The 26,194-nt window shown below is 42.4% G+C and overlaps 1 protein-coding gene across 2 annotated transcripts in view; it reads left to right on the top strand.

Annotated features, from left to right (window-relative positions):
* The window catches only part of Brca1 (BRCA1 DNA repair associated), an 85,197-nt gene that overhangs the window by 32,287 nt on the left and 26,716 nt on the right, over positions 1–26,194 (top strand). For both annotated transcript variants that reach the window (XM_045159815.1, XM_045159814.1), the window contains exons 8-14: positions 962–1,007; positions 2,770–2,846; positions 4,026–7,349; positions 9,482–9,570; positions 18,078–18,249; positions 23,846–23,975; positions 25,666–25,823. In XM_045159815.1, the coding sequence (XP_045015750.1) occupies positions 962–1,007; positions 2,770–2,846; positions 4,026–7,349; positions 9,482–9,570; positions 18,078–18,249; positions 23,846–23,975; positions 25,666–25,823 (3,996 nt within the window). The remainder of the gene's footprint in view (positions 1–961; positions 1,008–2,769; positions 2,847–4,025; positions 7,350–9,481; positions 9,571–18,077; positions 18,250–23,845; positions 23,976–25,665; positions 25,824–26,194) is intronic.

Below are 26,194 nucleotides of genomic sequence, written 5' to 3'. Positions count from 1 at the left end.
TCTGTGTTTCCTGGCATGTTATTTATGCTTGTTGCATAGTGGGTGCTAACAATGCTTTTTGGAGTTTATCCCTTTCACCAAATAACCAGTATTTTTTTTTAAAAACAAAAAACTATTTTTTAAAATTGTTTTTATTTGACAGAGAGATGGGGGGGATATGCTGTGCCAGGGCCTTTAGCTGCTGCAAGTGAACTCCAGACATGTGTGCCACCTTGCACATCTGGCTTATATGGGTCCTGGGGAATTGAACCCAGGTTCTTATGCTTCATAGGCAAGCATTTTAACTGCTGAGTAATCCCTCCAGCCCCCAAATAACTAGTTTTTGTTTGTAGATCTCTTTTTAAATTTTTATTATTTGTACATGCATTGTGAACAAATACCGGACACTTGTACCATTTTTGCATATCAATTTACAAAGGTGCACAGGTGTGATATTGCATGCTTTCGTCACTTTTCTGTCTGGTTCTACGTGGGACCTGGAGATTTCGCAGGCAAGCACCTTAACCGCTAAGCCATCTCTCCTCCCAACCCCCTGTTGTTGTTTTGGTTTGTTTGTTTGGTTTTGGTTTTTCTGAAGTAGGATGTCACTCTAGGCCAGGCTGACCTGGAATTCACTATGTAGTCTCAGGGTGGTCTTGAACTCACAGCGATCCTCCTACCTCTGTCTAGGATTAAAGCGTGCACCACCATGCCTGGGCTTCAACCCTCCCCCTTTTTTTTTTTTTTTTTTTTTTTTTTTTTTTTTTTTTGAGGTAGTGTCTCACTCTAGCCCTGACTGACCTGGAATTCACTATGGAGTCTCAGGGTAGCCTCGAACTCACGGCAATCCTCCTACTTCTGCCTCCCGAGTGCTGGGATTAAAGGCATGCGCCACCACGCCCGGCCTCAACCCCTTTTAATGAAAGAAAAATTGTTTTACTATTTTGCTTTTGTCTGTCTTTTTTTTTTATTTTTTTTTTAGGATCTGATTCTTCTGAAGAGGGAGTTATTAAGCCAAATTATTACAGGTGAGTCAAAAAGAGCCTTATCTGTGAAGCTTGTGTATTTTCATATGTAACTGCTATGGAAGACTGTTCTTTTATCTTATGATTGTAGTATTAGAAGAAACCTTATGGGGCTGGAGGGATGGTTTAGCTATTAAGGCATTTGCCTGCAAAGCCAAAGGACCTAGGTTCGATTCCCCAGGACCCACATTAGCCAGATGCACAAGGGGGCACACGCGTCTGGAGATTGTTTCCAGGGGCTGGAGGCCCTGGTGCACCCATTCTCTCTGCCCCCCCCCCCCCACTTTCTCTGTCAAGTAAATAAAATATTAAAAAGAAAAAAGAAGCCTTGAAGATCAGGGTCTCACTCTATCTAGCCCAGGCTGATCTGGCGCTTACTCTATAACCCCAAGCTAGCCTTGAATCCTTCTACCACAGTGTTGCAGTCAGGTTCGCATTGCTGGCAGAAATCACCCAACTAAGAAGCAGATTTGGGGAAAAAGGGGTTTATTTTGGCTTATAGACTCGAGGGAAAGCTCCACGATGGCAGGGGAAAATGATGGCATGAGCAGAGGGTGAACATCACCCTTGGCCTACATCAGATGGACAACAGGAACAGGAGAGTGTGCCAAACACTGGCAAGCGGAAACTGGCTATAACACCCATAAGCCCGCCTGCAACAATACATCGCCTCCAGAAGGCTTTCATTTCCAATTGCCATCAGCTGGGGAGACTACCCATTCAGAATACCTAAGTTTATGGAGGACACCTGAATCAAACCACCACACTCAGCCTACCAAGGGCTGAGATTAAATGTTGAACCACCATCCCTAGCTTGTTTTACTTTTCTATTTGTAATGTCCAAAGTTGTTTAACAAGTAACAGTGGAAACTCTGCACACTTGGTTCTACCAGGTGGTTTTCTAGCTGAGCTTTTCATGTACAATAGTATCAGGGCAGCTGATTATGGCTAATGAAACTGCTAGAGGACTATTTAAGAGTTCTTTTTTCTATCCTTAATTTTACCTCTCTCTCGATCTTTGCCTATATAAATTGCTTAATAATTTATGAGCAGCCCCCAATTAAATTAACTGCCAGATTACCTTCCTGATCTAATCTCTATGATATCTTGTATAGACTATGCCCATGTCAATAACAGTAAGTTTTTGTAGGCAAATAGCTTTGTTTTGTTGGTTTTTGGTTTTTGATGGGATTTTTTTGTTTATTTTCGTTTTAATTTTAAAAGTGGAAGGAAGGCCTGGGAGTATGGCTGAATTGTAGAGCATTTTCTTTGCTGTGCAAGGGCTTGAGCTTAATTCCCAGCACCACCAAAAAAGCAGTAGATAGTTCGGTTTAAAATTGGGAGGAAAAATATACAATAAAATTGGAAGGAGAAGATTTTTTGCCTAAAAAGAAGCATACAGAGCTGTGTAAGAAAGTAAGTACATTTACCTTTGATTGGGATGTCTGCTAACTATCTCTTGACATTCACTTAACTTTGGTTCTTGCTGGGTGTGGTGGTGCATGCCTTTAATCCCAGCATTTGGGAGGCATATCCATTAAACAGTGTTGCACACTGCTTCTCTTACTTTTGTGACTATGATCGCAGCCTTTGGTCATTCCCATTTTGACCAGAAGTACATGAAAGAGAGAGTAGACTCATTAATCAGATTGGCCAGCTACCATAAATCCATCTTGGAGAACTAAAAGATTCAATCTTGCTGATTTTACAGTTCTGTGAGCATATAACTAGTATTTCTCATTAGGGCTTGTCTTTTTCTCTTTAGTGTGAGAGATGAAGAATTTTTACAAATCACCCCTGAAGGAGCCAGACCTGAACCCAATATGGATTCTGCAAAAAAGGGTAATGGCAAGTCTTTCCAAGTTAATGGCATTGAAGAGAGTGGGTAGTTGCCTTGCTGTAACTAGGTTATTCTGAAGACCATTTGGGACATCTAGAGTTCACAACATCTTTTGGCAAAGTTAGAACATCACTTTTTTCTTAGATATCATAGTACAGCCTGATCTCACACTATAGTTCAGGTTGGCCTGGAATTATATACTTCAGGCTAGCCTTGGACACTCACATTCCTCCAGAATCCTGAGTGCTAGGTTTATAGGTATGAGCCACCACAGCCAGCTCTGTCAGTTGGATTTTAAATATAGAGAGAATGAGTCTGCAACCAGAACAGAGAACAAAGCAGCTTTTGACCAATAATCTACTTTTTTTGTTGTTGTTGTGTTTTCAAGGTAGGGTTTCACTCTAGTCCAGGCTGACCTAGAATCATTATGTAGTCTCAGGGTGGCCTCAAAAACTCACAGGCTGGAGAGATGGCTTAGCGGTTAAGCGCTTGCCTGTGAAGCCTAAGGACCCCGGTTCGAGGCTCGGTTCCCCAGGTCCCACGTTAGCCAGATGCACAAGGGGGCGGACGCATCTGGAGTTCGTTTGCAGAGGCTGGAAGCCCTGGCACGCCCATTCTCTCTCTCTCCCTCTATCTGTCTTTCTCTCTCTGTCTGTCGCTCTCAAATAAATAAATAAATAAAAAGTTAAAAAAACAAAAAAACTCACAGTGATCCTCCTACCCTGCCTCCCAAGTGCTGGGATTAAAGGTATGCACCACCACACTTGGCATTAATCTCCTTTTAATTCACTCTTAGTGACTAAGGAAATAGGATATGTAATCTAGTTATCTATTTTTTATTTTTATCGAGGTAGGGTCTCTTGCTATCCCAGGCTGACCTAGAAGTCACTATGTATTCTCAAGGTGGCCTCGAACTCACAGTGATCCTCCTACCTTTATCTCCCAAGTGCTGGGATAAAGGTGTGCACCACCACACCCAGCCTGGTCTAGTTATCTTATCTGAAATAATCAGATTCTACATAAGTAGGAATTATGTGAAAGAGTATGAAGTACATCATCATTGTACTTGGTGGCTTCTCTAAAAAAGATAGTTGCTTGATTTCCAGTCCCAAGGTTTGTTACGTGTGAATTCTCACAATAATTCCAATTTTAAGCACCTTGTTATTTTTGTTTATTTTCAGCGGCTTGTGAGGTTTCTGAGAAGGACATAACCAATACTGAACATCATCAGCCCAGTAATAAAGATTTGAATGCTGTGGAAAATCATGTAGCTGAGAAGCATCCAGAAAAGTATCAGGGTGTTTCCATTTCAAACTTGCATATGGAGCCATGTGGCACAGATCCTCATGCCAGCTCATTACAGTGGGAGAATAGCAGTTTATTTCTCACTAAAGACAGCATGAATGTAGAAAAGGCAGAATTCTGTAATAAAAGCAAACAGTCTGGCTTAGAAAAGATCCAACCAAGCAGATGGGCCAAAAGCAAGGAAGCATGTCATCATGGGCAGATCGCCAGCCCCGAGAGGAAGGTGGGTCTGAGTGCTGGTCCCCTCTCTGGGAGACAAACATTGAATGAACAGAAACCTGTGTGCTCCGAGACTCCTGCAGGTAATGAAGGTCCTGCTTGGTTAACCCGAAACAGCAGCATTCTGAAGGTAAACGAGTGGTTTTCCAGAAGTGGTGAGTTGTTAACTTTTGCTGATACAGACAGCGTGAGGGGCGAATCAGATGCCGAAGTAGCTGGAGCTGTACAAGTTGTCGGTGAAGTAAGCGGATATTCCTGTTCTTCCAAGAGAACGGGCGTCCCGGACACAGATGCTTGTCCTGCTGTGCTATGTCAAAGTGAGACCGTCTGCTCCAAACCAGAGAGTGATATCAAAGATAAAATATTTGGGAAAACCTATCATAAGAAGGCAGGCCTCACCAATTTGAACCATGTGACTGAAAATCTAATTCCAGGAGCATTTGCTGCAGAACCACAAATAACACAAGAGCATCCTTCCACAAATAAATTAAAGCGTAAAAGGAGAACTCCTTCATGCCTTCAACCTGAGGATTTTATCAAGAAAGCAGATTTGACAGTTGTTCAAAAGACTTGTGAAAATATAAGCCAGGGAACTGACCAAATGCAGCAGAATGGCCAAGTTAAGGACATTACTAATGATGGTCACAAGAATGAAACAGAATGCGATGACATTCAGAAAGAGGGAAATGCGAATCCCATAAAATCTTTGTCAAAAGAGTCAGCTTTCAGAAGTAAAGCTGAACCTATAAGCAGCAGCATAAGCAATTTGGAACTAGAATTAAATGTTCACCATTCAAGGACACCTAAGAAAAACAGGCTTAGGAGGAAGTCTTCTACCAGGGGCAATCTTGTGCTTGAGCTAGTCAGTGATAACCCAAGCCCACCTACTCATACCGAACTACAAATTGAGAGTTGTAGTAGCAGTGAGGAAATGAAGGAAAAGAAGGATTCTATCCAGATACCATTCAGGCAGGGCATGGAGCCACCACTGGGAGCTGCAGAGCCTGTGGCTGGAGGCAGGAAGAGGAAAGAGCCAAGTGAACGTCTAAGTAGGATATGTGCTTGGAATGTTTCCCTGGAATCAACGTTAGGAAACATACCTGGTGCAACTAACCCTTCAGGTTCTGGTAAACTTAAAGAATCTGTCAAATGTAGCCATCAGAGAGATGAAATAGAGAAGACAGAGATAATCCATGTGCCCGACAGTACCAAGAATCTGGTGCTAAGTGAAGAAAAGGATTTGTCAACAGCAAGATCTACAGAGAGCACCAGTATTTCAGTGGTACCTGAAACTGAATGTGGCACCCAGGGCAGTATTTCATTACTGGAGGATATCGCTCTCAGGAAGGCAAAAACAGCATCAAAACAATGTATGTCCCAGTTTGTAGCCATTGAAAAGCCCAAGCAGCCTTTTCCTGATGCTTCTGAAGATGCTGGCCATACCACAGAGGGCCTTAAGCATCCACCTAGACATCAACTGAGCCACATTCAGGAGGCAAACATAGAAATGGAGGAGAGTGAAGTCGATACTCAGTTTTTACAGAATACATTCCACGCATCCAAGCGTCAGTCATTTGCTCTCTTTTCAAATCCTAGAAATCCAGAGGAGTATACAGCAGCCTCTGTCCACTCCACATCCTTAAAGAAACAGAGTCCAGAAGTCACTCTTGAATGTGAACACAAGGAAGAATCTAAAATCAGGCAGGACTTGCCTGCTGTTTGTCAGAAAGATGAGACAGGTGGTGATGCCAAATCCACAGGAGGCTCAGGGCTTTGTCAATCATTTCAATCCAGAGGCAGTGAGACTGCACTCAGGATTGCAGGCAAAAGTGGAATGCCACAAAGTCCATCTCTTAAACAGTCAGTTTCTCCCATCAGGTCACCTGCAAAATCTAGATGGAAGAAACCTCTGTCAGAGGAAAGGTCTGACAGACATTCATGGTCACCTGAAAAGGCAGTGGGAAATGAGATGATCGTTCAAAATAGCAATGCAATGCAAAATAACAGTAGAGAAAATGCTTATAAAGAAGCTGGCTCAGGGAGTATTAATGAAGTAGGTTCCAGTGCTAATGAAGGAAGCTCCAGCATTAATGAAATAGGTCCCAGTGATGAAACCATTCAAGAAGAACTGCACAGAAACAGAGGACCTAAGCTGAGCACTGTGTTTAGATTAAGTTTTGTGCAATCTGAAACCTGTAAGCAAAGTCTTGTAAGTGGCTATAACCTGGAAATAAGTCAGGAAGGGAATGAAGTAGTTCAGGCTGGTAGTGCAGATTTCTCTCCATGTCTAATTTCAGATAAGCTGGAACAACCTGTGAGAAGTGATAATGTTTCTCAGGTTTGTTCTGAGACACCTGAGAACCTGTTGGATAATGATGAAACAAAGGAAAGTACTAACTTTGCAAAAGGTGACATAATGGAAACATCTATAGTTTTTGGCACAAGTAAACACAGAAGAGAGCTGAGCAGGAGCCCTAGCCCTTTTGCCCATATGCCTCTGGCTCAGAGTCACCAAAGTAGGGCCAGGAAATTTGAGTCCTCAGGAGAGAGCATATCTGGTGAGGATGAAAACCTTCCCTGTTTCCAGCATTTACATGGTAAGGTGACCAGTACTTTGTCTCAATCTACCAAACATTACCTGTCACATGAAGCAGAGAACCAAGTGTCCCTGAAGAATGGCTCTGACGACTGCAGTAGCGAGGTGATCTTGGTAGAAGCATCTCAGGAGCATCACTTTAGTGAGGAAGCTAAGTGTTCTGGTAGCATGTTTTCTTCACAGCGCAGTTCACTAGAAGACTTGGCCGAAAATACAAGCTCCCAGGATTCCTGTGTGATGTTCAATCCCCCTTCCCAACAAGTGGAGTTACGTTCTGCGAGTCAGGAAGTTGTGAGTGATGAGGAAGTAGTTTCAGATGATGAAGAAAAGGAAACTGATCTGGAAGCAGACAATCACCAAGAAGATTACGTGCCCTCATCTCTAGGTATTGGAACCAGGTTTTTGTTTGCAAGTTTATGCCCTTGAGGGAGCACATTTTATAAGGTGAAAGTACAATTGAATTGCTATTTAGAAGTTGAAAAGGTGTGCCTCTTAAGGTTTTGTTTTGGTGATGGTTTTATTTGTTTTTTTTGTTTTGTTTTGTTTTTTAGTTTTTCGAGGTAGTGTCTCACTGTAGCCCAGGCTGACCTGGAATTCACTATGGACTCTCAGGGTGGCCTTGAACTCACAGCGATCCTCCTGCCTCTGCCCTGCTGAAGGATTTGGCTTTTAAGAAGAACCTAACAGCAGGGTGTGGTGGCACATATCTTCAATCCCAGCACTTGGGAGGCAGAGGAAGGAAGATTGATTGGTTCGAGGCCAACCTGAGACCTATATAATGTAGTGATTTCCAGGTTAGTCTGGGCTAGAGTGAACCCCTACCCTGAAAAACTAAATAAACCAAAAAAAAAAAAAAAAAAAAGCCAGGTGTGGTGGCGCACACCTTTAATCCCAGCACTGGGGTGGGGGGGACTGAGGTAGGAGGATCTCTGTGAGTTCGAGGCCACCCTGAGAGTCCATAGTGAGTTCCAGGTCAGCCTGGGCTACAGTGAGACCCTACCTCAAAAAACAAAAAAAAAAAAAGAAAAAGTCAAGTCCTTCATACAGCTGGAATATGACTGGATGATCTTGAATACTTTAAAGTCCTAGTAGTTGGTTTGTTTGTTTGTTTTTTGTTGCAGGGGGTGCATGTACACCAATTTTCAGGCATATCCCAACAGTTAAAATATTACATTTGTCATAGAATTTTTTTCTTTCTTCTTTCTTTCTCTTTTTTTGATGAAAAAGACAGAGAATGGGCACACCAGGACCTCTAGCCAGTGCACACAAACTCAAGACATGTGGCCCCTTGTGCATCTGGCTTATGTGGGTACTGGAGAATCAAACCTAGGTCCTTAGGCTTAGGCAAGTTCTTTAACTACTAACCCATCTTTCCAGCCCTGATTTTTTTTTTTTTTTTGGTTTTTCGAGGTAGGGTCTCACTCTAGCCCAGGCTGACCTGGAACTCACTATGGAGTTTCAGGGTGGCCTTGAACTCACGGTGATCCTCCTACCTCTGCCTCCTAAGTGCTGGGATTAAAGGCGTGCGCCACCACGCCCGGCATGATTTTTTTTTTAATATGAGAAAGAGGCAGATAGAGAATGAGTACACCAGGTCCTCTAGCCACTGCAGATGATCTCCAAATGCATACACCCCCTTGTACATCTGGCTTACATGGGTCCTTGGGAATAGGACCTGGATACTTATGCTTCTCAGGCAAGCCACTAAGCCATCTCTCCAGTCCCCTGAAAATTTTTAAATTTAATTTATGTATTTATTTATTTATTGAAGAGAGAAAGAGGAAGATATACAGAGGAGGATGCACCACTTTGTGCATCTGGCTTTATGTGAGTACTAGGGAATTGAACTGTGGTCGTTAGACTTTACAGGTAAGTGTCTTAAGTGCTGAGCCATATCTTCAGCCCCTGTCACAAAATTTTTTTAAATATTTATTTGACAAAGAAAGAAGGTGAGAGAGAGTGAATGGGCACGCCAGGGCCTCCAGACACTGCAATGACCTCCAGACGCATGTACCCCCTTGTGCATCTGGCTAATGTGGGTCCTGGGGAATCAAACCTGGGTCCTTTGGCTTTGCAGACAAATGCCTTAACCACTAAGCCATCTCTTCAGCCCTGCCACAGAATTTTTTTTTTTTTTTGTTTTTTTGTTTGTTTGTTTTTCATGGTAGGGTCTCACTCTGATCTAGGCTGACCTGGAATTCACTATGGAGTCTCAGGGTAGCCTCGAACCCACGGTGAGCCTCCTACCTCTGCCTCTCAAGTGCTGGGATTAATGGCATGCGTCACCACGCCCGGCTACAGAATTTTTAATTGTGGTGAAATACCTGATGGGATTGCTCCTGGTTTTTATTGTTAGGGTATCTGAGAGTAAATTCCAGTGGTCCAGAACAAGGAATTTGACCATTTTATGTGGTGTGAAAGTAAAACATCCTGCCAGGGGGAAGGGACAGATACTACAAGTTGCAGTATCCATAGTCTGTTTTTCTATCTGACCCTCTGCTTTTATTATCATTTAAGGTGAAGAGGCATCTGTGTATGACAGTGAAACAAACCTCTCTGATGACTGCTCAGTGCTGTCCTCACAAAGTGATATTTTAACCACTCAGGTAAAGACCATATATACATGTTTGTAATGTCATTTGCAGTTGGTGGTTTTAATCCTGTATATATTTTTATTTTTATTTATTTATTTGAGAGAGGGAAAGAGTCTGAGAGAGAGAATGGGCATGCTAGGGCCTTCAGCCACTGCAGATGAACTCCAGATGTATGCATCACCTTATACATTTGCTTATGTGGGTCCTGGGGAATTGAACCGAGGTCCTTTGGCTTTTCAGGCAAGCACCTTTATCTGGTAGGCCATCTCTCTAGCTTCTTTATATATTTTTAGTGTGTGTGAGGGGTACACATGTACACATGCATGTGAACACCGAAAGACAACCTTGCGTGTCATACAGGTGTGCACCACCATGCCTAGAAATTTTATGTGACTATAAGACATCAAACTCAGGTCCTCATGCTTGCTAGGTCAAGCACTACATGTAATGAGCTATCTCCCAAGCCCAAGTCCTAGATTAATTTTTGTTTGTTTGTTTGTTTAATTTATCTTTTATTTTATTTATGTATTAGAGACAGAAAGGAAAAGAGTGAGAGAGAGAATGGGTGCACCAGGGCCTCTAGCCACTGCAAATGACCAGATGCATGCGCCACCTGTACATCTGGCTTATGTGGGATCTGGAGAATCAAACCTGGATCCTGTGGCTCACAGGCAAGTGCCTTAACCACTAAGCCATTTCTCCAGCTCTGAATCCTAGATTTTTATTTTATTTTTATTTTTATTTTTTTTAAACAGTTTTTATTGTTTGTATTCGTTTATTTGAGAGCAACAGAGAAAGAGGCAGAGAGAGAGAAAGAGAGAGAATGGGTGCACCAGGGCTTCCAGCCACTGCAAACGAACTCCAGACACGTGCGCCCCCTTGTGCATCTGGCTAATGTGGGACCTGGGGAATGGAGCCTCGAACCAAGGTCCTTAGGCTTCACAGGCAAGCGCTTAACTGCTAAGCCATCACTCCAGCCCAAGAATCCTAGATTTTTATCTCTGTTGATAAGTTTCTTTGAATTAATGATTGGCAGTTATATATGATGCCTTGTCTCCTCAAATTAGATTGTTTAAAGTACCTCAGTGGAACTCACTACCATTTATATCATTCATGCATGCATGTATGCATACATATATACATACACCATATAGCTAATGGCACAACAGTCATTAATTCAAAGAAACTTATCAACAGATATAAAAACCTTCATATGCTATTCTACATACTTTCATTATGATATAGCCTTTAACTTTAAATATATTTTGTTATTTGTGGTTCTAAGAATGAACTCAGGCCCTTGTACATGCTACGTAAGCACTGTACTACAGAGCTGTATCCACAGCCTCAATAACTTTATTTTGATTCGAGACATAGAGAGAGTAGTACAAGTACACCAGGGCCTCTAATAACTGTAAACAAACTCCAGACACATGCACCACCTTGTACATCTTCGTTTTTGTGGGAAATGAGGAATTGAATGTGGGGCCTTTGCAAGCAAGTACCTTAACTGCCGAGCCATCTCTCACCCTTCAGTGACTTTGTTTTTGAGGCAGTCTCACTGTTTTACCACAGGCTGGCCTTGAACTTGTGATCCTCCTGCCTCCCAAGTACTGAGATCACTGAGCTATGCCACCTTACATACCTTTGTGTGTGTGTGTGTGTGTGTGTGTGTGTGTGTGTGTGTGTGTGTGTATATTCATGTTTGTGAGTATGGGCACACACATATCATGGCACATGTGTGTAGGTCAGAGAACAACTTTAAATTCTGGTCCTCACCTTCTACCTTGTTTTGAGACAGTGTCTCTTGTTCACCACTATGAACCCCAGACTAGCTGGCCTGCAACCTTTTGGGCAATTCTCCTGTCTTTACTTCCCATCTCTCAGTGGGCATAGTGCAATGTCTGGCTTTATGTGGGTACTAAAGATTCAAACTCAGGTACTCATGCTTATGTGGCAAATGGCTTATCCATACATATAACCATCTCCCTAGCCCCTGGCTTATTTTTAATTATTGTATAGCATTTTGTTGTTTGGGCATATAGTAATTTATCAAGCCTTTTGCTGAATGTTAAGACTTTCAGAGCAAGAGGTACCATTTGCTATTATGCACAACACTGCAGTAGACATCCTAGTTACTAAATACTTGCCCACATTCCTGATGATCTGGCTAACGTGGGTCCTGGGGAATAGAGCCTCGAACCAGGGTGCTTAGGCTTCACAGGCAAGCACTTAACCGCTAAGCCATCTCTCCAGCCCTAGAACTTTTGATCTGTGATCTGTTTTACTGTTAAATTGTTATTTAGGACTAAGCCAATTTGTGCTCTGGCCCCTGCGTGGTATTTGTTAGTTCTCATTTTCCTGTATCTTTGCCAATACTGGGTGGTATCCAGTTTTTAAAATCTTCTGAATCTTGACATTACTGGCAAACAACAAATAGACTTGTAGTCTGATGGCCATTCTCTGGACAGAGTAAATGTAAATCCTTCTAGGCCTTGAACCCATTAAAATGACGAGGAAACCTTTGTGACCACTGTCCATTCTGAAGCTGATTTGTCCCCTTTATTCTCTACTTTTGCGGGATTGCCATGGTGACTAAAATGATGAAAAGACTTAGGATGCCTTTTCTCCATGTGCACTTCCTCTGATCCTTGCGGGATGCAGATTTGAAGCTTTGTCAATATGCCTGCCACCTAATTCTGCCCCTTGTGTTCTCAAGTTTGAGGTTCCAATTTTTTTATTCCATCTGCCTTGGCCAGGCTGTATTATATTTGACATTCAATAAACTACTTGATTGTTTTTGTATCCTGATATTCCCTGAGATGTGTTTATTATTTGTTTAGGATTCATTTTGCAGTGTTTTTTTTTTATCAAGCATCTACATAAAACAGGTACCTTACATCCAAAGGAGCAAACAGGCACTATGATTGAAGTGAGATCATTCTCCTCTGTTTATACACAACGGATAGACTGCCTAATTTGAATTCATTAGTATCTTCTTTTTATTTTTATTTATTTATTTGAGAGTGACAGAGAGAGAAAGAGGCAGATATAGAGAGAGAATAGGCATGCCAGGGCCTCCAGCCACTGCAAACGAACTCCAGACACCTGTGCTCCCTTGTACATCTGGCTAACGTGGGTCCTGGGAAATCAAGCCTCGAACCAGGGTCCTTTGGCTTCACAGGCAAGTGCTTAACCACTAAGCCAATTCTCGAGCCCTAGTATCTTCTTTTTAAAACCAAAGACTGATTAGTTTTATTGGTTCACTGAGTCCTTTATTTATTAAACATTTGCTAAGAACCTACTGTCTACTAAGGATTGGGGAGACAATGTTCAAGGGGCCAGACATGCTGTTGCACACCTGTAACCCAGCATTTCCAGCATGGAGGAGGCTGAGGCAGGATAGTTAAAACTTTGAGAGACCAGTCTAGATTACATAGACCTTTCTCTTTTCTTTCTTTTTTTTCCAGGTAGGGTCTCACTCTAGCCCAGGCTGACCTGTAATTCACTATGTAGTCTCAGGGTGGCCTCAAACTCATGGTGATCCTCCTACCTCTGTCTCTTCCCAGTGCTGGGATTAATGGCATGTACCACCATACCCGGCTCCAATGGAGATTAAAAATTTTTTTTTTCTTTTTGAAGGGGATTTGAGGTAGGGTCTCAATACCACACCTAGCAAAAAATTGTTTGTTTTAAATTTATTTAAGAGAGAGTACATGTTGTCATACAAAAGCTTCTTGCCACCTTGTCCCTTTAACTGCTGAACCATTTCCCCAGCCCTAGACTTTCTGCATGTGTACACGTGTGTGTGTGCATGTGCACATTTATATTTATGTGTGTGAAGATCAGATGTCTTTCTTCTTCACGTGGTCTCTCCCAATAAGCCCCAGGGACTCCCTTTTCTGCCTCCTGCACTCTGATGACATGCACACAACCTCTCCTCTCATTTTGCCCTGCTTCTGGGGATACTCCGTGCTTGCACAGCCAACCAACCCTTTATTGATAGAGCCATCTCCTCAGTCCCCAGAGGAGACTTTTAAGCTGGATCTTAAAAGATGAGAAATTTGCTGGGCATAGTCGTGCACGCCTTTAATCCCAGCACTTGGAGGCAGAGGTAGGAGGATCGCAGTGGATTCGAGGCCACCCTGAGACTACATAGTGAATTCCAGGTCAGCCTGAGCCAGAGTGAGACTTTACCTCAAAAAAAAAAAAAAAAAAAAAAGATAAAAAGATGAGAAATTAAAGCCAGGCGTGATGGCACATGCCTTTAATCCTATCACTTGGGAGGCAGAGATAGGAGGATAACTGTGAGTTTGAGGCCACCCTGAGACTACATAGTAAATTTCAGGTCAGCCTGGGCTAGGGTGAGACCCTACTTTGAAAAACCAAAAATAATAATGATAAATTCAAAAGATGAGAAATTAGCTGGGCATAGTTGTGCACATCTTTTAAAATTTTTTTGTTGTTGTTCATATTTATTTATTTATTTGAGAGTGACAGAGAGAGAGAGAGAGAGAGAGAGAGGCAAATAGAGAGAGAGAGAGATTGAATGGGCGCGCCAGGGCCTCCAGCCACTGCAAACGAACTCCAGACGCGTGCGCCCCCTTGTGCATCTGGCTAACGTGGGTCCTGGGGAATCGAGCCTTGAACCGGGGTCCTTAGGCTTCACAGGCAAGCGCTTAACCGCTAAGCCATCTCTCCAGCCCAGTTGTGCACATCTTTAATTCCAGCACTCAAGAGGTAGAGGTAGGATCCCTGTGAGTTTGAGACCAGCCTGGGACTACAGAGTAAATGCCAGACTGGCCTTGGCTAGAGTGAGACCCTACCTTGAAAAACCAAAAAAAAAAAAAAAAAAAGGCCAGGCATGGTGGCACATGCCTTTAATCCCAGCACTCCTGTGGCAGAGGTAGTCGTTTGAGGCCAACCTGAGACTACATAGTGAATTCCAGGTCATCCTGGGCTAGAACAAGACCCTCCCTTGAAATAAAAAAAAATTAACTAGATAACCAGGCATAGTCAGGTGTGGTGATGCGCACTTTTAATCTCAGCACTCAGGAGGTAGAGGTAGGAGGATTGCTGTGAGTTCTCTTCCACCCTGAGACTACATATTGAATTCCAACTCAGCCTGGGCTAGAGCGAGATCCTACCTCGAAACAAAACAGGAAAGAAAGAAAAGGGCCTGAGAGATGGCTTAGCAGTTAAGCACTTGCCTGTGAAGCCTAAGGACCGCAGTTAGAGGCTCGATTCCCCAGGAAACCAGATGCACAAGGTGGCACATGTAGTTTGTTTGCAGTGGCTGGAGGCCCTGGTGCACCCATTCTCTCTCGCTCTCATTTTGCCTCTTTCTCTGTCTGTCTCTTTCAAATAAATAAAATAAATCAATAAACTGAATTAAAAAAAAAAAAGTTCTAGGCCAGGGCATAGTAACTGTTGTGGTCGGGTTCTCATTGCTAGAGAAATCATCCCACCAGGAGTAGCTTTGCGGGGGGGGGGGGGAGTGTTTATTTTGGCTTACAGACTCAAAAGTTCCATGATGGCAGGGGAAAACAATGGCATGAGCAGAGGTGGACATTACCTCTTGACCAACATGAGGTGGACCGTAGCAACAAGAGAGTGTGCCAGACACTGGTAAGGGGATACCAGCGGTAATATACATAAACCCGCCCCCAATATTACACTGCCTCCAGGAGGCATTAATTCCCAGTTCTCCATCAGCTGGGAACCTAGCATTCAGAACACCTAAGTACTTACATCAGTGATGTCAGTACTCACAAGGACCATGTGGTGGCAGTGGATTTGCTGTAGACATTAACAGCAGACCAGTCTTAGAGTAGCAGGGGAAACTTATGAAACTGAAAATACAGTTTCTGATAGTAAAATCCTCCTGAAAACTAAGAAATTAGTGTAGCAGCAGAAAGAAGACAACTTATTTTTAGTAAAGTGCAAGGTCATTTTCAAAGATAAGAAAAAAGCAGGGGGTAAAACGGTCTGCCTCATCTCTTCCTTCCCACCTCTAGGTTGAGGACAACCATCACTGTTCCTTCGAAAAATAGTGAGGAAATATGCATTTTGGAAAATCCTTTATGTGTTTAAAGTTCTTTGCTTATTAGATACCTTGAACTTACACCAGAGTACTTTTTGAAATGGAATAATAAGAGCCCATTTCCGAAAAGATCCTGTTATCTTGAACTATCCTTGAAGACTTCCTAGAATGCCATAGGAAATATTCAACATTTCATCAGTTTTAAAAACCACAGATCGGAAGCCAGGCATGGTGACACATGACTTTATTCCTAGTACTTGGGATGCAGAGGTAGGAGGATTTCCGTGAGTTCAAGCCCACCCTGGGAGTAATTCTGGATCTGCCTGGACTAGAGTGGTACCCTACCTGGAAAAACTGAAGGGAGGCAGGGACACAGACCGGGCTGGAAAGATGGCTCAGCACTTAAGATGCCTGCAAAGCCTAAGGACTTGAGTTCTGTTCCCCAGTACCCATGTAGCACCAGATGTACAAGGTTGTATATGCGTCTGGAGTTTGTCTGCAGTGTCTGGAGACCTTGGTGTACCCATTCTTTAATTCTATCTGTATCATTTTCAATAAGTAAATAAATAAAATATTAAAGAAGCACACAGCTGGGTGTGAATGCTCACACCTATTGTCTTAGCACTTGGGAGGCGAGCCAGGCTGATTGCCATGAGTTTCAAGGATAACCTGTGCTACTAAGTGAGACCCTGTGTGGGGTGGAAAAAACATAGCTCATGCGTATAATGCCAGCCAAAGCTTCAGTGGTGAGACCCTGCCTGACAGCATGTAAGGGCTAGAGATGTAGCTTGTTTGGTAGTGTTTGCCTAGCATATACGCAGAGCCCTGGACTCAGTCCCCAGAACCATATAATCCAGACATGGTGGCACACACGTGTAATCCCAGCACTTAGGAGATAAAGGCAGAAGGATTAAGTTCAAGGTCATACTCAGCTACACAGCAAGTTTAAGCTCCGCCTGTCTCAAAAAATAATAATGAAATCACATGTGGGGGTTGGAGTGATGGCTCAGTGGTTGAGGTGCTTGCCTGCAATGCCTAATGACCCAGATTTGATTTCCCAGTACCTACATAAAGCCATATGCACAAAGTTGCACATGCATCTGGAGTGCATTTGCAATGGCTAGAAGCCCTGTTGTGTCCATTCATATTCTCATTTTCTCTGTCTCATTCTCTGCTTGCAAATAAATAAAATATTAATTTTAAAAAGGATGTTTGGAGGGCTGGAGAGATGGCTTAGCGGTTAAGCACCTGCCTGTGAAGCCTAAGGACCCTGGTTCAAGGCTCGGTTCCCCAGGTCCCACGTTAGCCAGATGCACAAGGGGGCGCATGCGTCTGGAGTTCGTTTGCAGTGGCTGGAAGCCCTGGCGCGCCCATTCTCTCTCTCTCCCTCTATCTGTCTCTCTGTGTCTGTCGCTCTCAAATAAAAAAATAAATAAAAAGTGAACAAAAAAATATTTTTTTTTAAAAAAAAAAAAAAAAGGATGTTTGGAGTTGAGCACAGTGGCCCAGTTACTTGGGATGCTGAGGTGAGAGGATAACTTGAGCCCAAGAGGATATGGCCCTATCTTCAAACTAAGTAGATAAGGTGCTTACTATGCAAGCATGAGGCCCTGAGTTCAGATCTCCAGTGCCCATGTGAAATGCTGGGTGTGGTGGCATGTGCCTATAATCTCACTACTGGCGAGAGTCCCTGGCTAGCTTATCTAGAACCTGGGATCTGGTGAGTTCCAGGTTCAATGAGAGGCCCTGTCTCCAAGGTGGAAAATAGTAGAGGAAGACACGAGTGTTGATCTCATGCATGTGCGTGCACAGACACACTCAGTAATTCAGTCACCTTTTTTGTTTTGTTTTGTTTTGTTGTTTTTTTTTTTTTTTTTTTGGTTTTTCAAGGTAGGGTCCCACTCTAACCCAGGCTGACCTGGAATTCTTGTTTTTTTGAGGTAGGGTCTTGCTCTAGCCCAGGCTGACCTGGAATTCACTGTAGTCTCAGAGTGGCCTCGAACTCAGGGCCATCCTCCTGCCTCTGCCTCGCGAACACTGGGATTAAAGGCGTGAGCCACCACACACTGCCAGTCACATATTTTTATGTGAACTGACCTAAATGCCTTGTGAGTCTCACCAAAGAATATTGTGGAAAATGTTAATAGATTCATGCTAGTTTTAAACATTAATATTACTCAAGTACCATAATTATATTTTACTCCCACATCCTTAAAATAACAGCTGCAAAGGACATCACAATGAAACAAGCCAGTTATTCAGGAGAACTAGTGGATTCCCCCTCCCCCATACATCATTTTGAAATAATTTCAAGGTCATTAATCACATGAATATGGCTGGAATAAAAGTATTCAGCCAGAACTCATAATCCCATACGAGGTGATTTCAGTTCCCTTGCTAAAATTAATTGGTGTGGTATACTTTCACTTTATGGCAAGCTCCTCTAAGTGTGTAACTTTCTTGGTATGTTTTGCAGCAGAGGGATACCATGAAGGATAACCTGATCAAGCTCCAGCAGGAAATGGCCCAGCTGGAAGCTGTGCTGGAGCAGCATGGGAACCAGGCTTCTGGCCGCTCCCCTTCCCTCCTGGTGGATTCTTATGTGCCTGAGGACCTGCCAAGTCCACAGCAAAACAGATCAGGACCAGGTTGGGAATACTGACCATATGCCAGTATCTTGAGCAAAATTCTTCCCCTCCTTCACCTTTTATCTCCTTCTGAAAAGAAAGAGCTACTTGCCAACATTTTATGATATTTGCTTGGTATATATGTAGTGAATCACTCTGTGAGTAGTTTGGGAGCCTTGGGTCTCTGCTCACACCTAATGTACCTTGCAGAAGGACCCAAGACAGTCATTCATGTCATTGTCTAAGTAAGCACCTGACAAGAAGATGCTATGAGGGTCCTGTGAGAAATAGACACAGTTCTTGCTGTTAGTTATGGGGAAGAATGGTAACCCCTTCATTTCAGAAAGCCATGAACAAAAATCCAGATATCCTATTTATTGCATTAATGTTAGATCACAAAGACCTAGCTCATGTGCTTTGTGATTTATAAGAAGAGACATCCTTCATTTCAGAAGACGCAGTTTAAGTTTTCAGTTAGAAAGCAATGTGTGGTGGCACAGGTTTGTAATCCTGGCTTTTAGGCGATGAAGATGGGCATGGAGCTTCAGAGCGTTTTGTTTTGGTTATGAGGTGGGATCTTACTCTAGTCCAGACTGACCTGGAACTCACACTGCAAGCAAGTACCTTTAACCACAGTGCAATCCCCACAGTCCCCTGGAACTCAACTCTGTAGCCCAGTCTGCCTTTCAACTCATGGTAATCCTCCTGCCACAGCTTCCTGAGTACTGGTTTTAAAGATGTACATCACCATTGATGACTTCAAGGGAGTTTTCCACTAGAGGGTCAGCACATCTGGCAGGGGACTTACAAGGAGAGCTTAGTGCTTGGACCCGGCTGGGGTGGTGAGTGGAGTCTTCCCAGAGTGCATTTCCATTACTGTGTCAGTAATCCCTACCTAACTTAGTGTTAAAACTCCTTCTCGCCGGCCATGGGGGTGCACACCTTTAATCCCAGCACTCAGGAGGCAGAGGTAGGAGGATCACCATGAGTTCGAGGCCACCCTGAAACTACATAGAGAATTCCAGGTCAGCTTGAGCTAAAGTGAGACCCTACCTCAAAAAAAAAACAAAAACAAAACAAAACTTCTCCAACCCTTCCTCCGCAGTCCTATGGGGCTGTAAAATCTTCCTTTGAGTCTTTCTAGGAACTTGTGTGCCTTGCAGTATTTCTATGTTCAGTAAGAGATGGTAGCTCATGCACAAGGGTCTGGGATTCTGTTGCTATGGCACACACTCAAGATGTGTATTTCCTTAAATGCTTTCTTTGTCAGTGCATCTTCACGTAGTTCATCTCCTGATAATGAGGCACAAGGTCCTGTCCCCAGCTCAGTCATCTTCTTTGGGTTGTTGTTGCTGTCTTCATTCTGAAAACAGACAGGACTTTCAGTTCTAATACACCAGACAATGAAATGTTACTGTCTGGTTTTGAATAGCTGCCTAAATCTACTATCTTATTTTTGGTATATGTATCTATTTATTTTTGCCCTGATGGAGCTATAGATAAAATGTTTCTTTGTGAAACAAACAAAATGTTTCTTTGTGGTTTCATTTCTGAAATGTTTTATTTCTTTATTTATTTACTTTGGTTTTTTGAGGTAGTCTTGCTTTAGCCCAGGCTAACCTAGAATTCACTGTGTAGTCTCAGGGTGTCCTTGAACTCACAGTGATCCTCGTCTTCCTGGGTGCTGGGATTGAAAGTGTGCACCACCACAGCCAGCTGACTAATATTTTTATTTATTTATTTGAGAGAGAGGACAGAGAGAGAGAGCTAATGGGCACGCCAGGGCCTCCAGCCACTTTTTGAACAAACTCCAGATGCATGTGCCACCTTGTGCAGCTGGCTTATATGGGTCCTGGGGAATTGAACCTGGGCCCTTTGGCTTTGTAGGCAAACACCTTAACCTCTAAGCCATCTCTTCAGCCCTAAATTTCTTAATCATAGAAAAATTATTGTTCACATCCCACTGTACTTGGGATGTAATTTTAAGTACACTTTTTATTTTGTAATAATTTTGGGTTTACAGAATTATTACAGGTGGGGTAGCACAGAGAGTATTTCTGTCCAGTTTCAGTTTCTGCCTAATGTTATCTTACATGACTACTATTTTCTTTAGAGACAGAATCTCACGTTGCCCAGACTGGTCCATGAACTTGTTATGTAGGGCAGGATGACCTTGAACTTCTGATCCTCTTGCCTCTACCTCCCAAGTTCACATAGCAGTGTGCCCCCACACTTGGTTTATGTAGTAAGAGGGATCAATCCTAGGACTGTGCTTGCTGGGTAAGCACCCTAACCACTGAGCTACATCCCCAGCCCACAGTGGTTCTTTTGTCAAAGCTAAGAAACCAACATTATTGCAACAATATTAGCTAGTGACTTCATTTAAATTTATGTATGTTTTAAGATCTAGGATTGTTAAAGATGATGAAATCCACTTAGATCCATATCCTACTGGTCACCATAGGTCTTCTTACTGTTTGCCTAAAGATCTATCCCAAACTTCATAATATTTGGGAGCAAATGTGTATACTCATTACAAGTTGTGTTTATCTTTCTCTGTAGGTATAGCTGTTTCATATTAGACCAACCACCCCACCATGCAGATTTTCTGTCATTCAAACAGTAAATATTAACATTTGTGAGATCATGGCCCATTATGGTGAAAGTGATTTTCAGGTACATCTGAGCTTTCTAGCTGCAATATGTTAATCCCTAGAAATACTACTTCAAGTTTTCCTGGTTTGGAGTTGGGCAGGTATCTCAGCTGTTAAAGGTGCTTGCTTGCCAGGCCTGGGCCAAGAACACTCATGTAAGGCCAGATGTAAAGTGGTTCACCTGGCTCTTCAATCCCGGTGTGCCTAGGACATTGGGAGGAGAGCAAAAGGAATCTGAAGCTTGTGAATCTGAAGCAAGACTAGGGTTAGTTTGCAGCAGCAAAAGACCCTCTCAAAGAAGGTAGAAGAGCACAAACACCTTGAGGTTGTCCTCTGACCTCCACATGTGTGCCATAGCATGCACAAACACACGTGCGCCCAAGTTTATTTATTCATTTTTTTTATTTTTATTTATTTATTTGAGAGCAACAGACAGAGAAAGGCAGATAGAGGAGAGAATGGGCACACCAGCCACTGCAAACGAACTCCAGACGCATGCGCCCCCTTGTGCATCTGGCTAACATGGGTTAGGGGAATTGAGCCTCGAACTGGAGTCCTTAGGCTTCACAGACAAGCACTTAACCACTAAGCCATTTCTTTCTAGCGCCTATTTATTTATTTGAAAAAGAGAAAGAGGGAGGGAGAAAGAGAGAGAGGGAATTGGTGTGCCAGGGCCTACAGCCACAGCAAATGAAGTCCAGATGCATGTGCCACCTTGTGTGGCTTATGTGAGTCCTGGAGAATCAAACCAGGATCCTTTGGCTTTGCAGGCAAGTGCCTTAACAACTAAGCCATTTCTCCAGCCCCCAAGCTAATTTTTTTTTTTTTTAATTTTCTATATTCCTTCCCTAGGAATCCTGAGTGAGTTTGGGTAGACTGGCTATATATTCTTTTTCCTTTGAGACAGAATCTCACTCTGTAGCTCCAGATTGGCCTCAAATTGGCTATCCTACCTCAGCTCCCCAAGTGCTAGGATTACAAGGATAAGACACCATGCCCAACTGGAGTTGTTTCTTATTCTTTTCCTTTTGGCCTGCCTTTCCTTGATTCTTCCCAGCTCCTTGTGCAGGGTTAGCATGTAATATGTGTTTAGTGAATTTATTATATGTTTGGCCCAGACAACAATTCTTACCCATGAAGATTATTATAACACATGAAGATACCCTGAAGAAGGAATGAATGAAGGGACCTAGATTCTGAATCCCTATTTTTGTACTTTTAATTTTATATACTTTTTTAGACCAGCCAAAATGTAGATCACAAAGTCTAACGGTGTTGTTATTGTTTTGTTTTTTCACTGTAGGTTCTCTTTCTGGCCCATTCTTAATCTCTCTTTCCCTCTCTAATAAATAAACAAATATATAAAAATAAGTCTCTAAGAAAAAAGAATAAATAAATATTTCTCCAGGCATGTTGGCACACGCCTTTAATCCCAGCACTCAAGCGGCAGAGGTAGAAGGATCACTGTGAGTTCAAGGTCACCCTAAGACTACATAGTGAATTCCAGGTCACCTGGACTAGAGTAGAACCCTACCTTGAAAAACCAAAAGTAAAGCTGGGCGTGGTGGCTCACGCCTTTAATCCCAGCCCTCAGGAGGCAGGGGTAAGAGGATTGCCAAGAGTTCAAAGCCACTCTGAGACGACATAGTTAATTCCAGGTCAGCCTGGACCAGAGTGAGATTCTGCCTTGAAAAACCAAAAAAAAAAAAAAATACTAATAATAAATATTTCTTCCTTTAAACCAATTACTTACTGGGAGTGGCACAGTAATAAATTTAGAAGAATTAATAAATTAAAAAGATAGGGCTGGGAAAATGGCTTAGCAATTAAGGCATTTGCCTTGGAAGCCTAAGGGCCTGGGTTCAATTCCTCAGAACCCATGTAAGCCAGATGCACAAGGGGTTGTATGTATCTGGAGTTCGTTTGCAGTGGCTGGATGCCCTGGTGCACCCATTCTCTCTTTGTCTCTAACTACCTCTTCCCCTCTCTCTCTCTCTCTCTCTCTTTTTTTCTCTCTCTCTCTCAAATAAATAAATAAAATATTTTAAAAATAAAAAAAAAAGATAGGGCTGGAGAGATGGCTTAGGAGTTAACGTGCTTGCCTGCAAAGCCTAAGGATCCATGTTCAATTCTCCAGATCACATATAAGCCAGACACACAAAAGTGAGGCAAGCACAAGGTCACATTTGCCCACTAAGTGGTGCAAGCATCTAGAATTCACCCCTCCCCTTCTCAGATAAAATAAAGTTAAATTAAAAAGATACACTAACATGCCAGCATCTTCTCCTGGGTCTTTTTTCCCTTTCTTGTACCATTTCATCATTTTTTTCCTTGTATTGCTCAAGGTTTCATGTCAGCTAGCACCTTGGTGTGTATATATGTTTTGAGTTTGTTTGTAGGCTTGTTTTGGGGGGGTTTTCTTTTTTTTGGGTTTTTTTTTTTTTTTTTTTTTTTTTTTTTTTTTTTTTTTTTTTTTTTTGGTTTTTTGAGGTAGGGTCTCACTCTGGTCCAGGCTGACCTGGAATTAACTCTGTAGTCTCAGGGTGGCCTTGAACTCATGGCGATCCTCCTACCTCTGCCTCCCAAGTGCTGGGATTAAAGGCGTGCGCCACCACGCCCGGCTTGGGGGGGTTTTCTTGTTTCATTTTCTTTCTCAGTAATTAAAAATAAGTAGTCGGGCATGGTGATGCCTGCCTTTAATCCCAGCACTTGGAAGGCAGAGGTAAAAGGATCACTGTGAATTCCAGGCCAACCTGGGACTACAGAGTATGTTCCAGGTCAGCCTGGATTAGAGTGAGACTTTGATTTGAAAACAATGATAACACCATATATATATATATATACACACACACACACATATATATACATACATATATATATATATATATATGTTTAGTCCTAAATTAATGTGATCAGGTTAGGTAAGTAAAATAGATTCCTTTGTTTTCTTATTTCCTTTAAAGACGTTTGTACTTCAAAGAAAAGTGATGAGTATCCTGTTAGCCAGAATCCAAAAAGCTTTTCTCCAGACAAGTTCCTTCCTCTACCTCCAGATAGTTCAACTAGTCAAAATAAAGAACCAACAGTGGAAAGGTAAGAAATGTCAAGTTCTTCTATCTTTTTTAAAATGTTTTATTTTTATTCATTTTATTTGAGGGAGAGAGAGAGAAAATGGGTGCACAGGGCCTCCAGCCATTGCAAATGAACTCCAGATGCATGCACCACCTTATACATCTTGCTTACTTGGGTCCTGGGGAATTGAACCTGGGTCTTAAGTGCCTTAACCACTTAGCTATCTGTCCAGCCTTCCACACTTTTTCCGTTTGATTTTGTTTACTTGTTTTTGATGTAGGGTCTCATTCCTTTGCCTCAGGCTGGCTTCAGTGTGATCATCCTTGCCTCAGCCTTAATGCTGAGATTAAAGACCTGCACCACCACACCCAGCTTCAAACTACTGCACTTCTTGGGAGCAGTAATTCAGATCTTGTTCATCTTTAATCTGTTGGGTCCAGCTTTAAAACCTGACCATAGTAAGAACTCGATAATTGCAATGGTCATGGTAGCATACAACTGTAATCTCAGCATTTGGGTAACTGAGACAGAAAGACCAGTTTGTGCTATATGTCCCAGACAGAATGAGAATCCAATAATTTGAAGTAATTGTTTAATCTCTGAGGCCCCTTAAACCTATTAATTATTTTATTTTGCAAAGTCCTAAACAACCAAAAGACCAGAGGAACTGCATATATATATATAAAATTTTATTTATTTATTTATTTATTCTGGTCTTTGGTATTTTTGAGGCAGGGTCTCCCTGTAGCCCAGGCTGACCTGGAATTCTCTATGTAGTCTCAGGGTGGCCTTGAACTCATGATGATCTTCCTACCTCTGCTTCCCAAGTGCAGGGATTAAAGGTATGCACCACCACTGCCAGCTTTATATTTCTAGTAATGTTTAATAATTGACCTGTTTGGGGGGAGGGGTTCAAGGCTGCTGATCCAACCTCACACATACTAGATTGAATGCTTTACAACTGAGCTATTCCCCTATCCCCATAGCTCTGTTTTTATAATGACCTGGCATTTAAAAGGTAGGGGAGGGAAAATAAAAAACAAAAAACTAAAATCCAGCCGGGCATGAGGGGAGAACTAAAGGGGAGGAAATAGGAATGATTATATGAACTTGCCAAAATTAGGATATAAAGAATGAGTGTGTGGGACTGGAGAGATGGCTTAGCAGTTAAAATGTTTGCTTGCAAAGCCAAAGGACTTCAGTTTGATTCCCCAGGACCCACGTAAGCCAGATGCACAAAGGGTCGCATGCAGCTGGAGTTCGTTTGCAGTGGCCAAATAAATAAATAAACAAATAAATAAATAAACATGAAGTTTTTTCTTTAAATAAAAAGAATGAGTGTGGCGATTTCATTATTAATCATCTTATCTTCATAGGCGATTAACGCATGCGTTTGGACTCAAGTGGAATAGTGTATCTAATTTGAGTGAGTGGTAGTGGATAGTTTGGCAGAAATTGCTAACGTGCTTTTAAACATCTAGGAGATATACTGCCTCAGACCAGCCCTTGCTGGGGAGGTGTGATTTGTCAACTGGTGTGTTGGCAGGCAGCATGAATTCAAACCTATGGGCTGTCATGTAGGCTCTTATTTGTTAGTCATTCTTGATTTCTCTGACAGGGAGCTGTTAGCTATGTGTAGATTGTCCAGGAATTGTGGTAAGTCCTTTCAGAATTGGTGGTGATGGTTTTTTTCCTTCATCCATCTTTTCAGGTCTTCCCCTTTTAGGTCCCAGCTGCTGAGTAATAGGTCTTCTGCACACAGCCACTCTGGAAGTATTCAGAACAGAAACTGCCCATCTGGGGAAGAGCTTGTCAAGGCTGTTGAAGCACAGGAGTTACATGAGCCTCATTTGCCATGGCAAGAGCTAGGTAATGCATCATCTTCCCTAATGGAAAACACTCTGAATCCTACGTAATGTAATGCTACTTATGTTAGTCAACTTGCAAAGGTACTGGTTTATGAGTATTTACTTTTGAAAAATAACTTGAGGATTTTTTTGTTTTGTTTTGTTTTTTATTTACTTATATTCTTTAAGTTTTTCAAGATAGGGTTTCACTGTAGCTCAGGCTGACCTAGAATTCTCATGCCGATCCTCCTATCTGTGCCTCCCAAGTGCTGGGATTAAAGGCGTGCATCACCACACCCAGCCTTTGAGGTTTTCTATTTTTATTTTTATTTTTATGTATTTGATGGGGAGAAAGAGGCAGATGGAGAGAGAGAATGATGCACCAGGGTCTCC

This window comes from Jaculus jaculus, chromosome 9 (genome assembly GCF_020740685.1).
Source record: "Jaculus jaculus isolate mJacJac1 chromosome 9, mJacJac1.mat.Y.cur, whole genome shotgun sequence".
Lineage (NCBI taxonomy): Eukaryota > Metazoa > Chordata > Mammalia > Rodentia > Dipodidae > Jaculus > Jaculus jaculus.
Note: the sequence above shows the minus strand (reverse complement) of the source record. Positions and strands in the feature narration are given on the sequence as shown.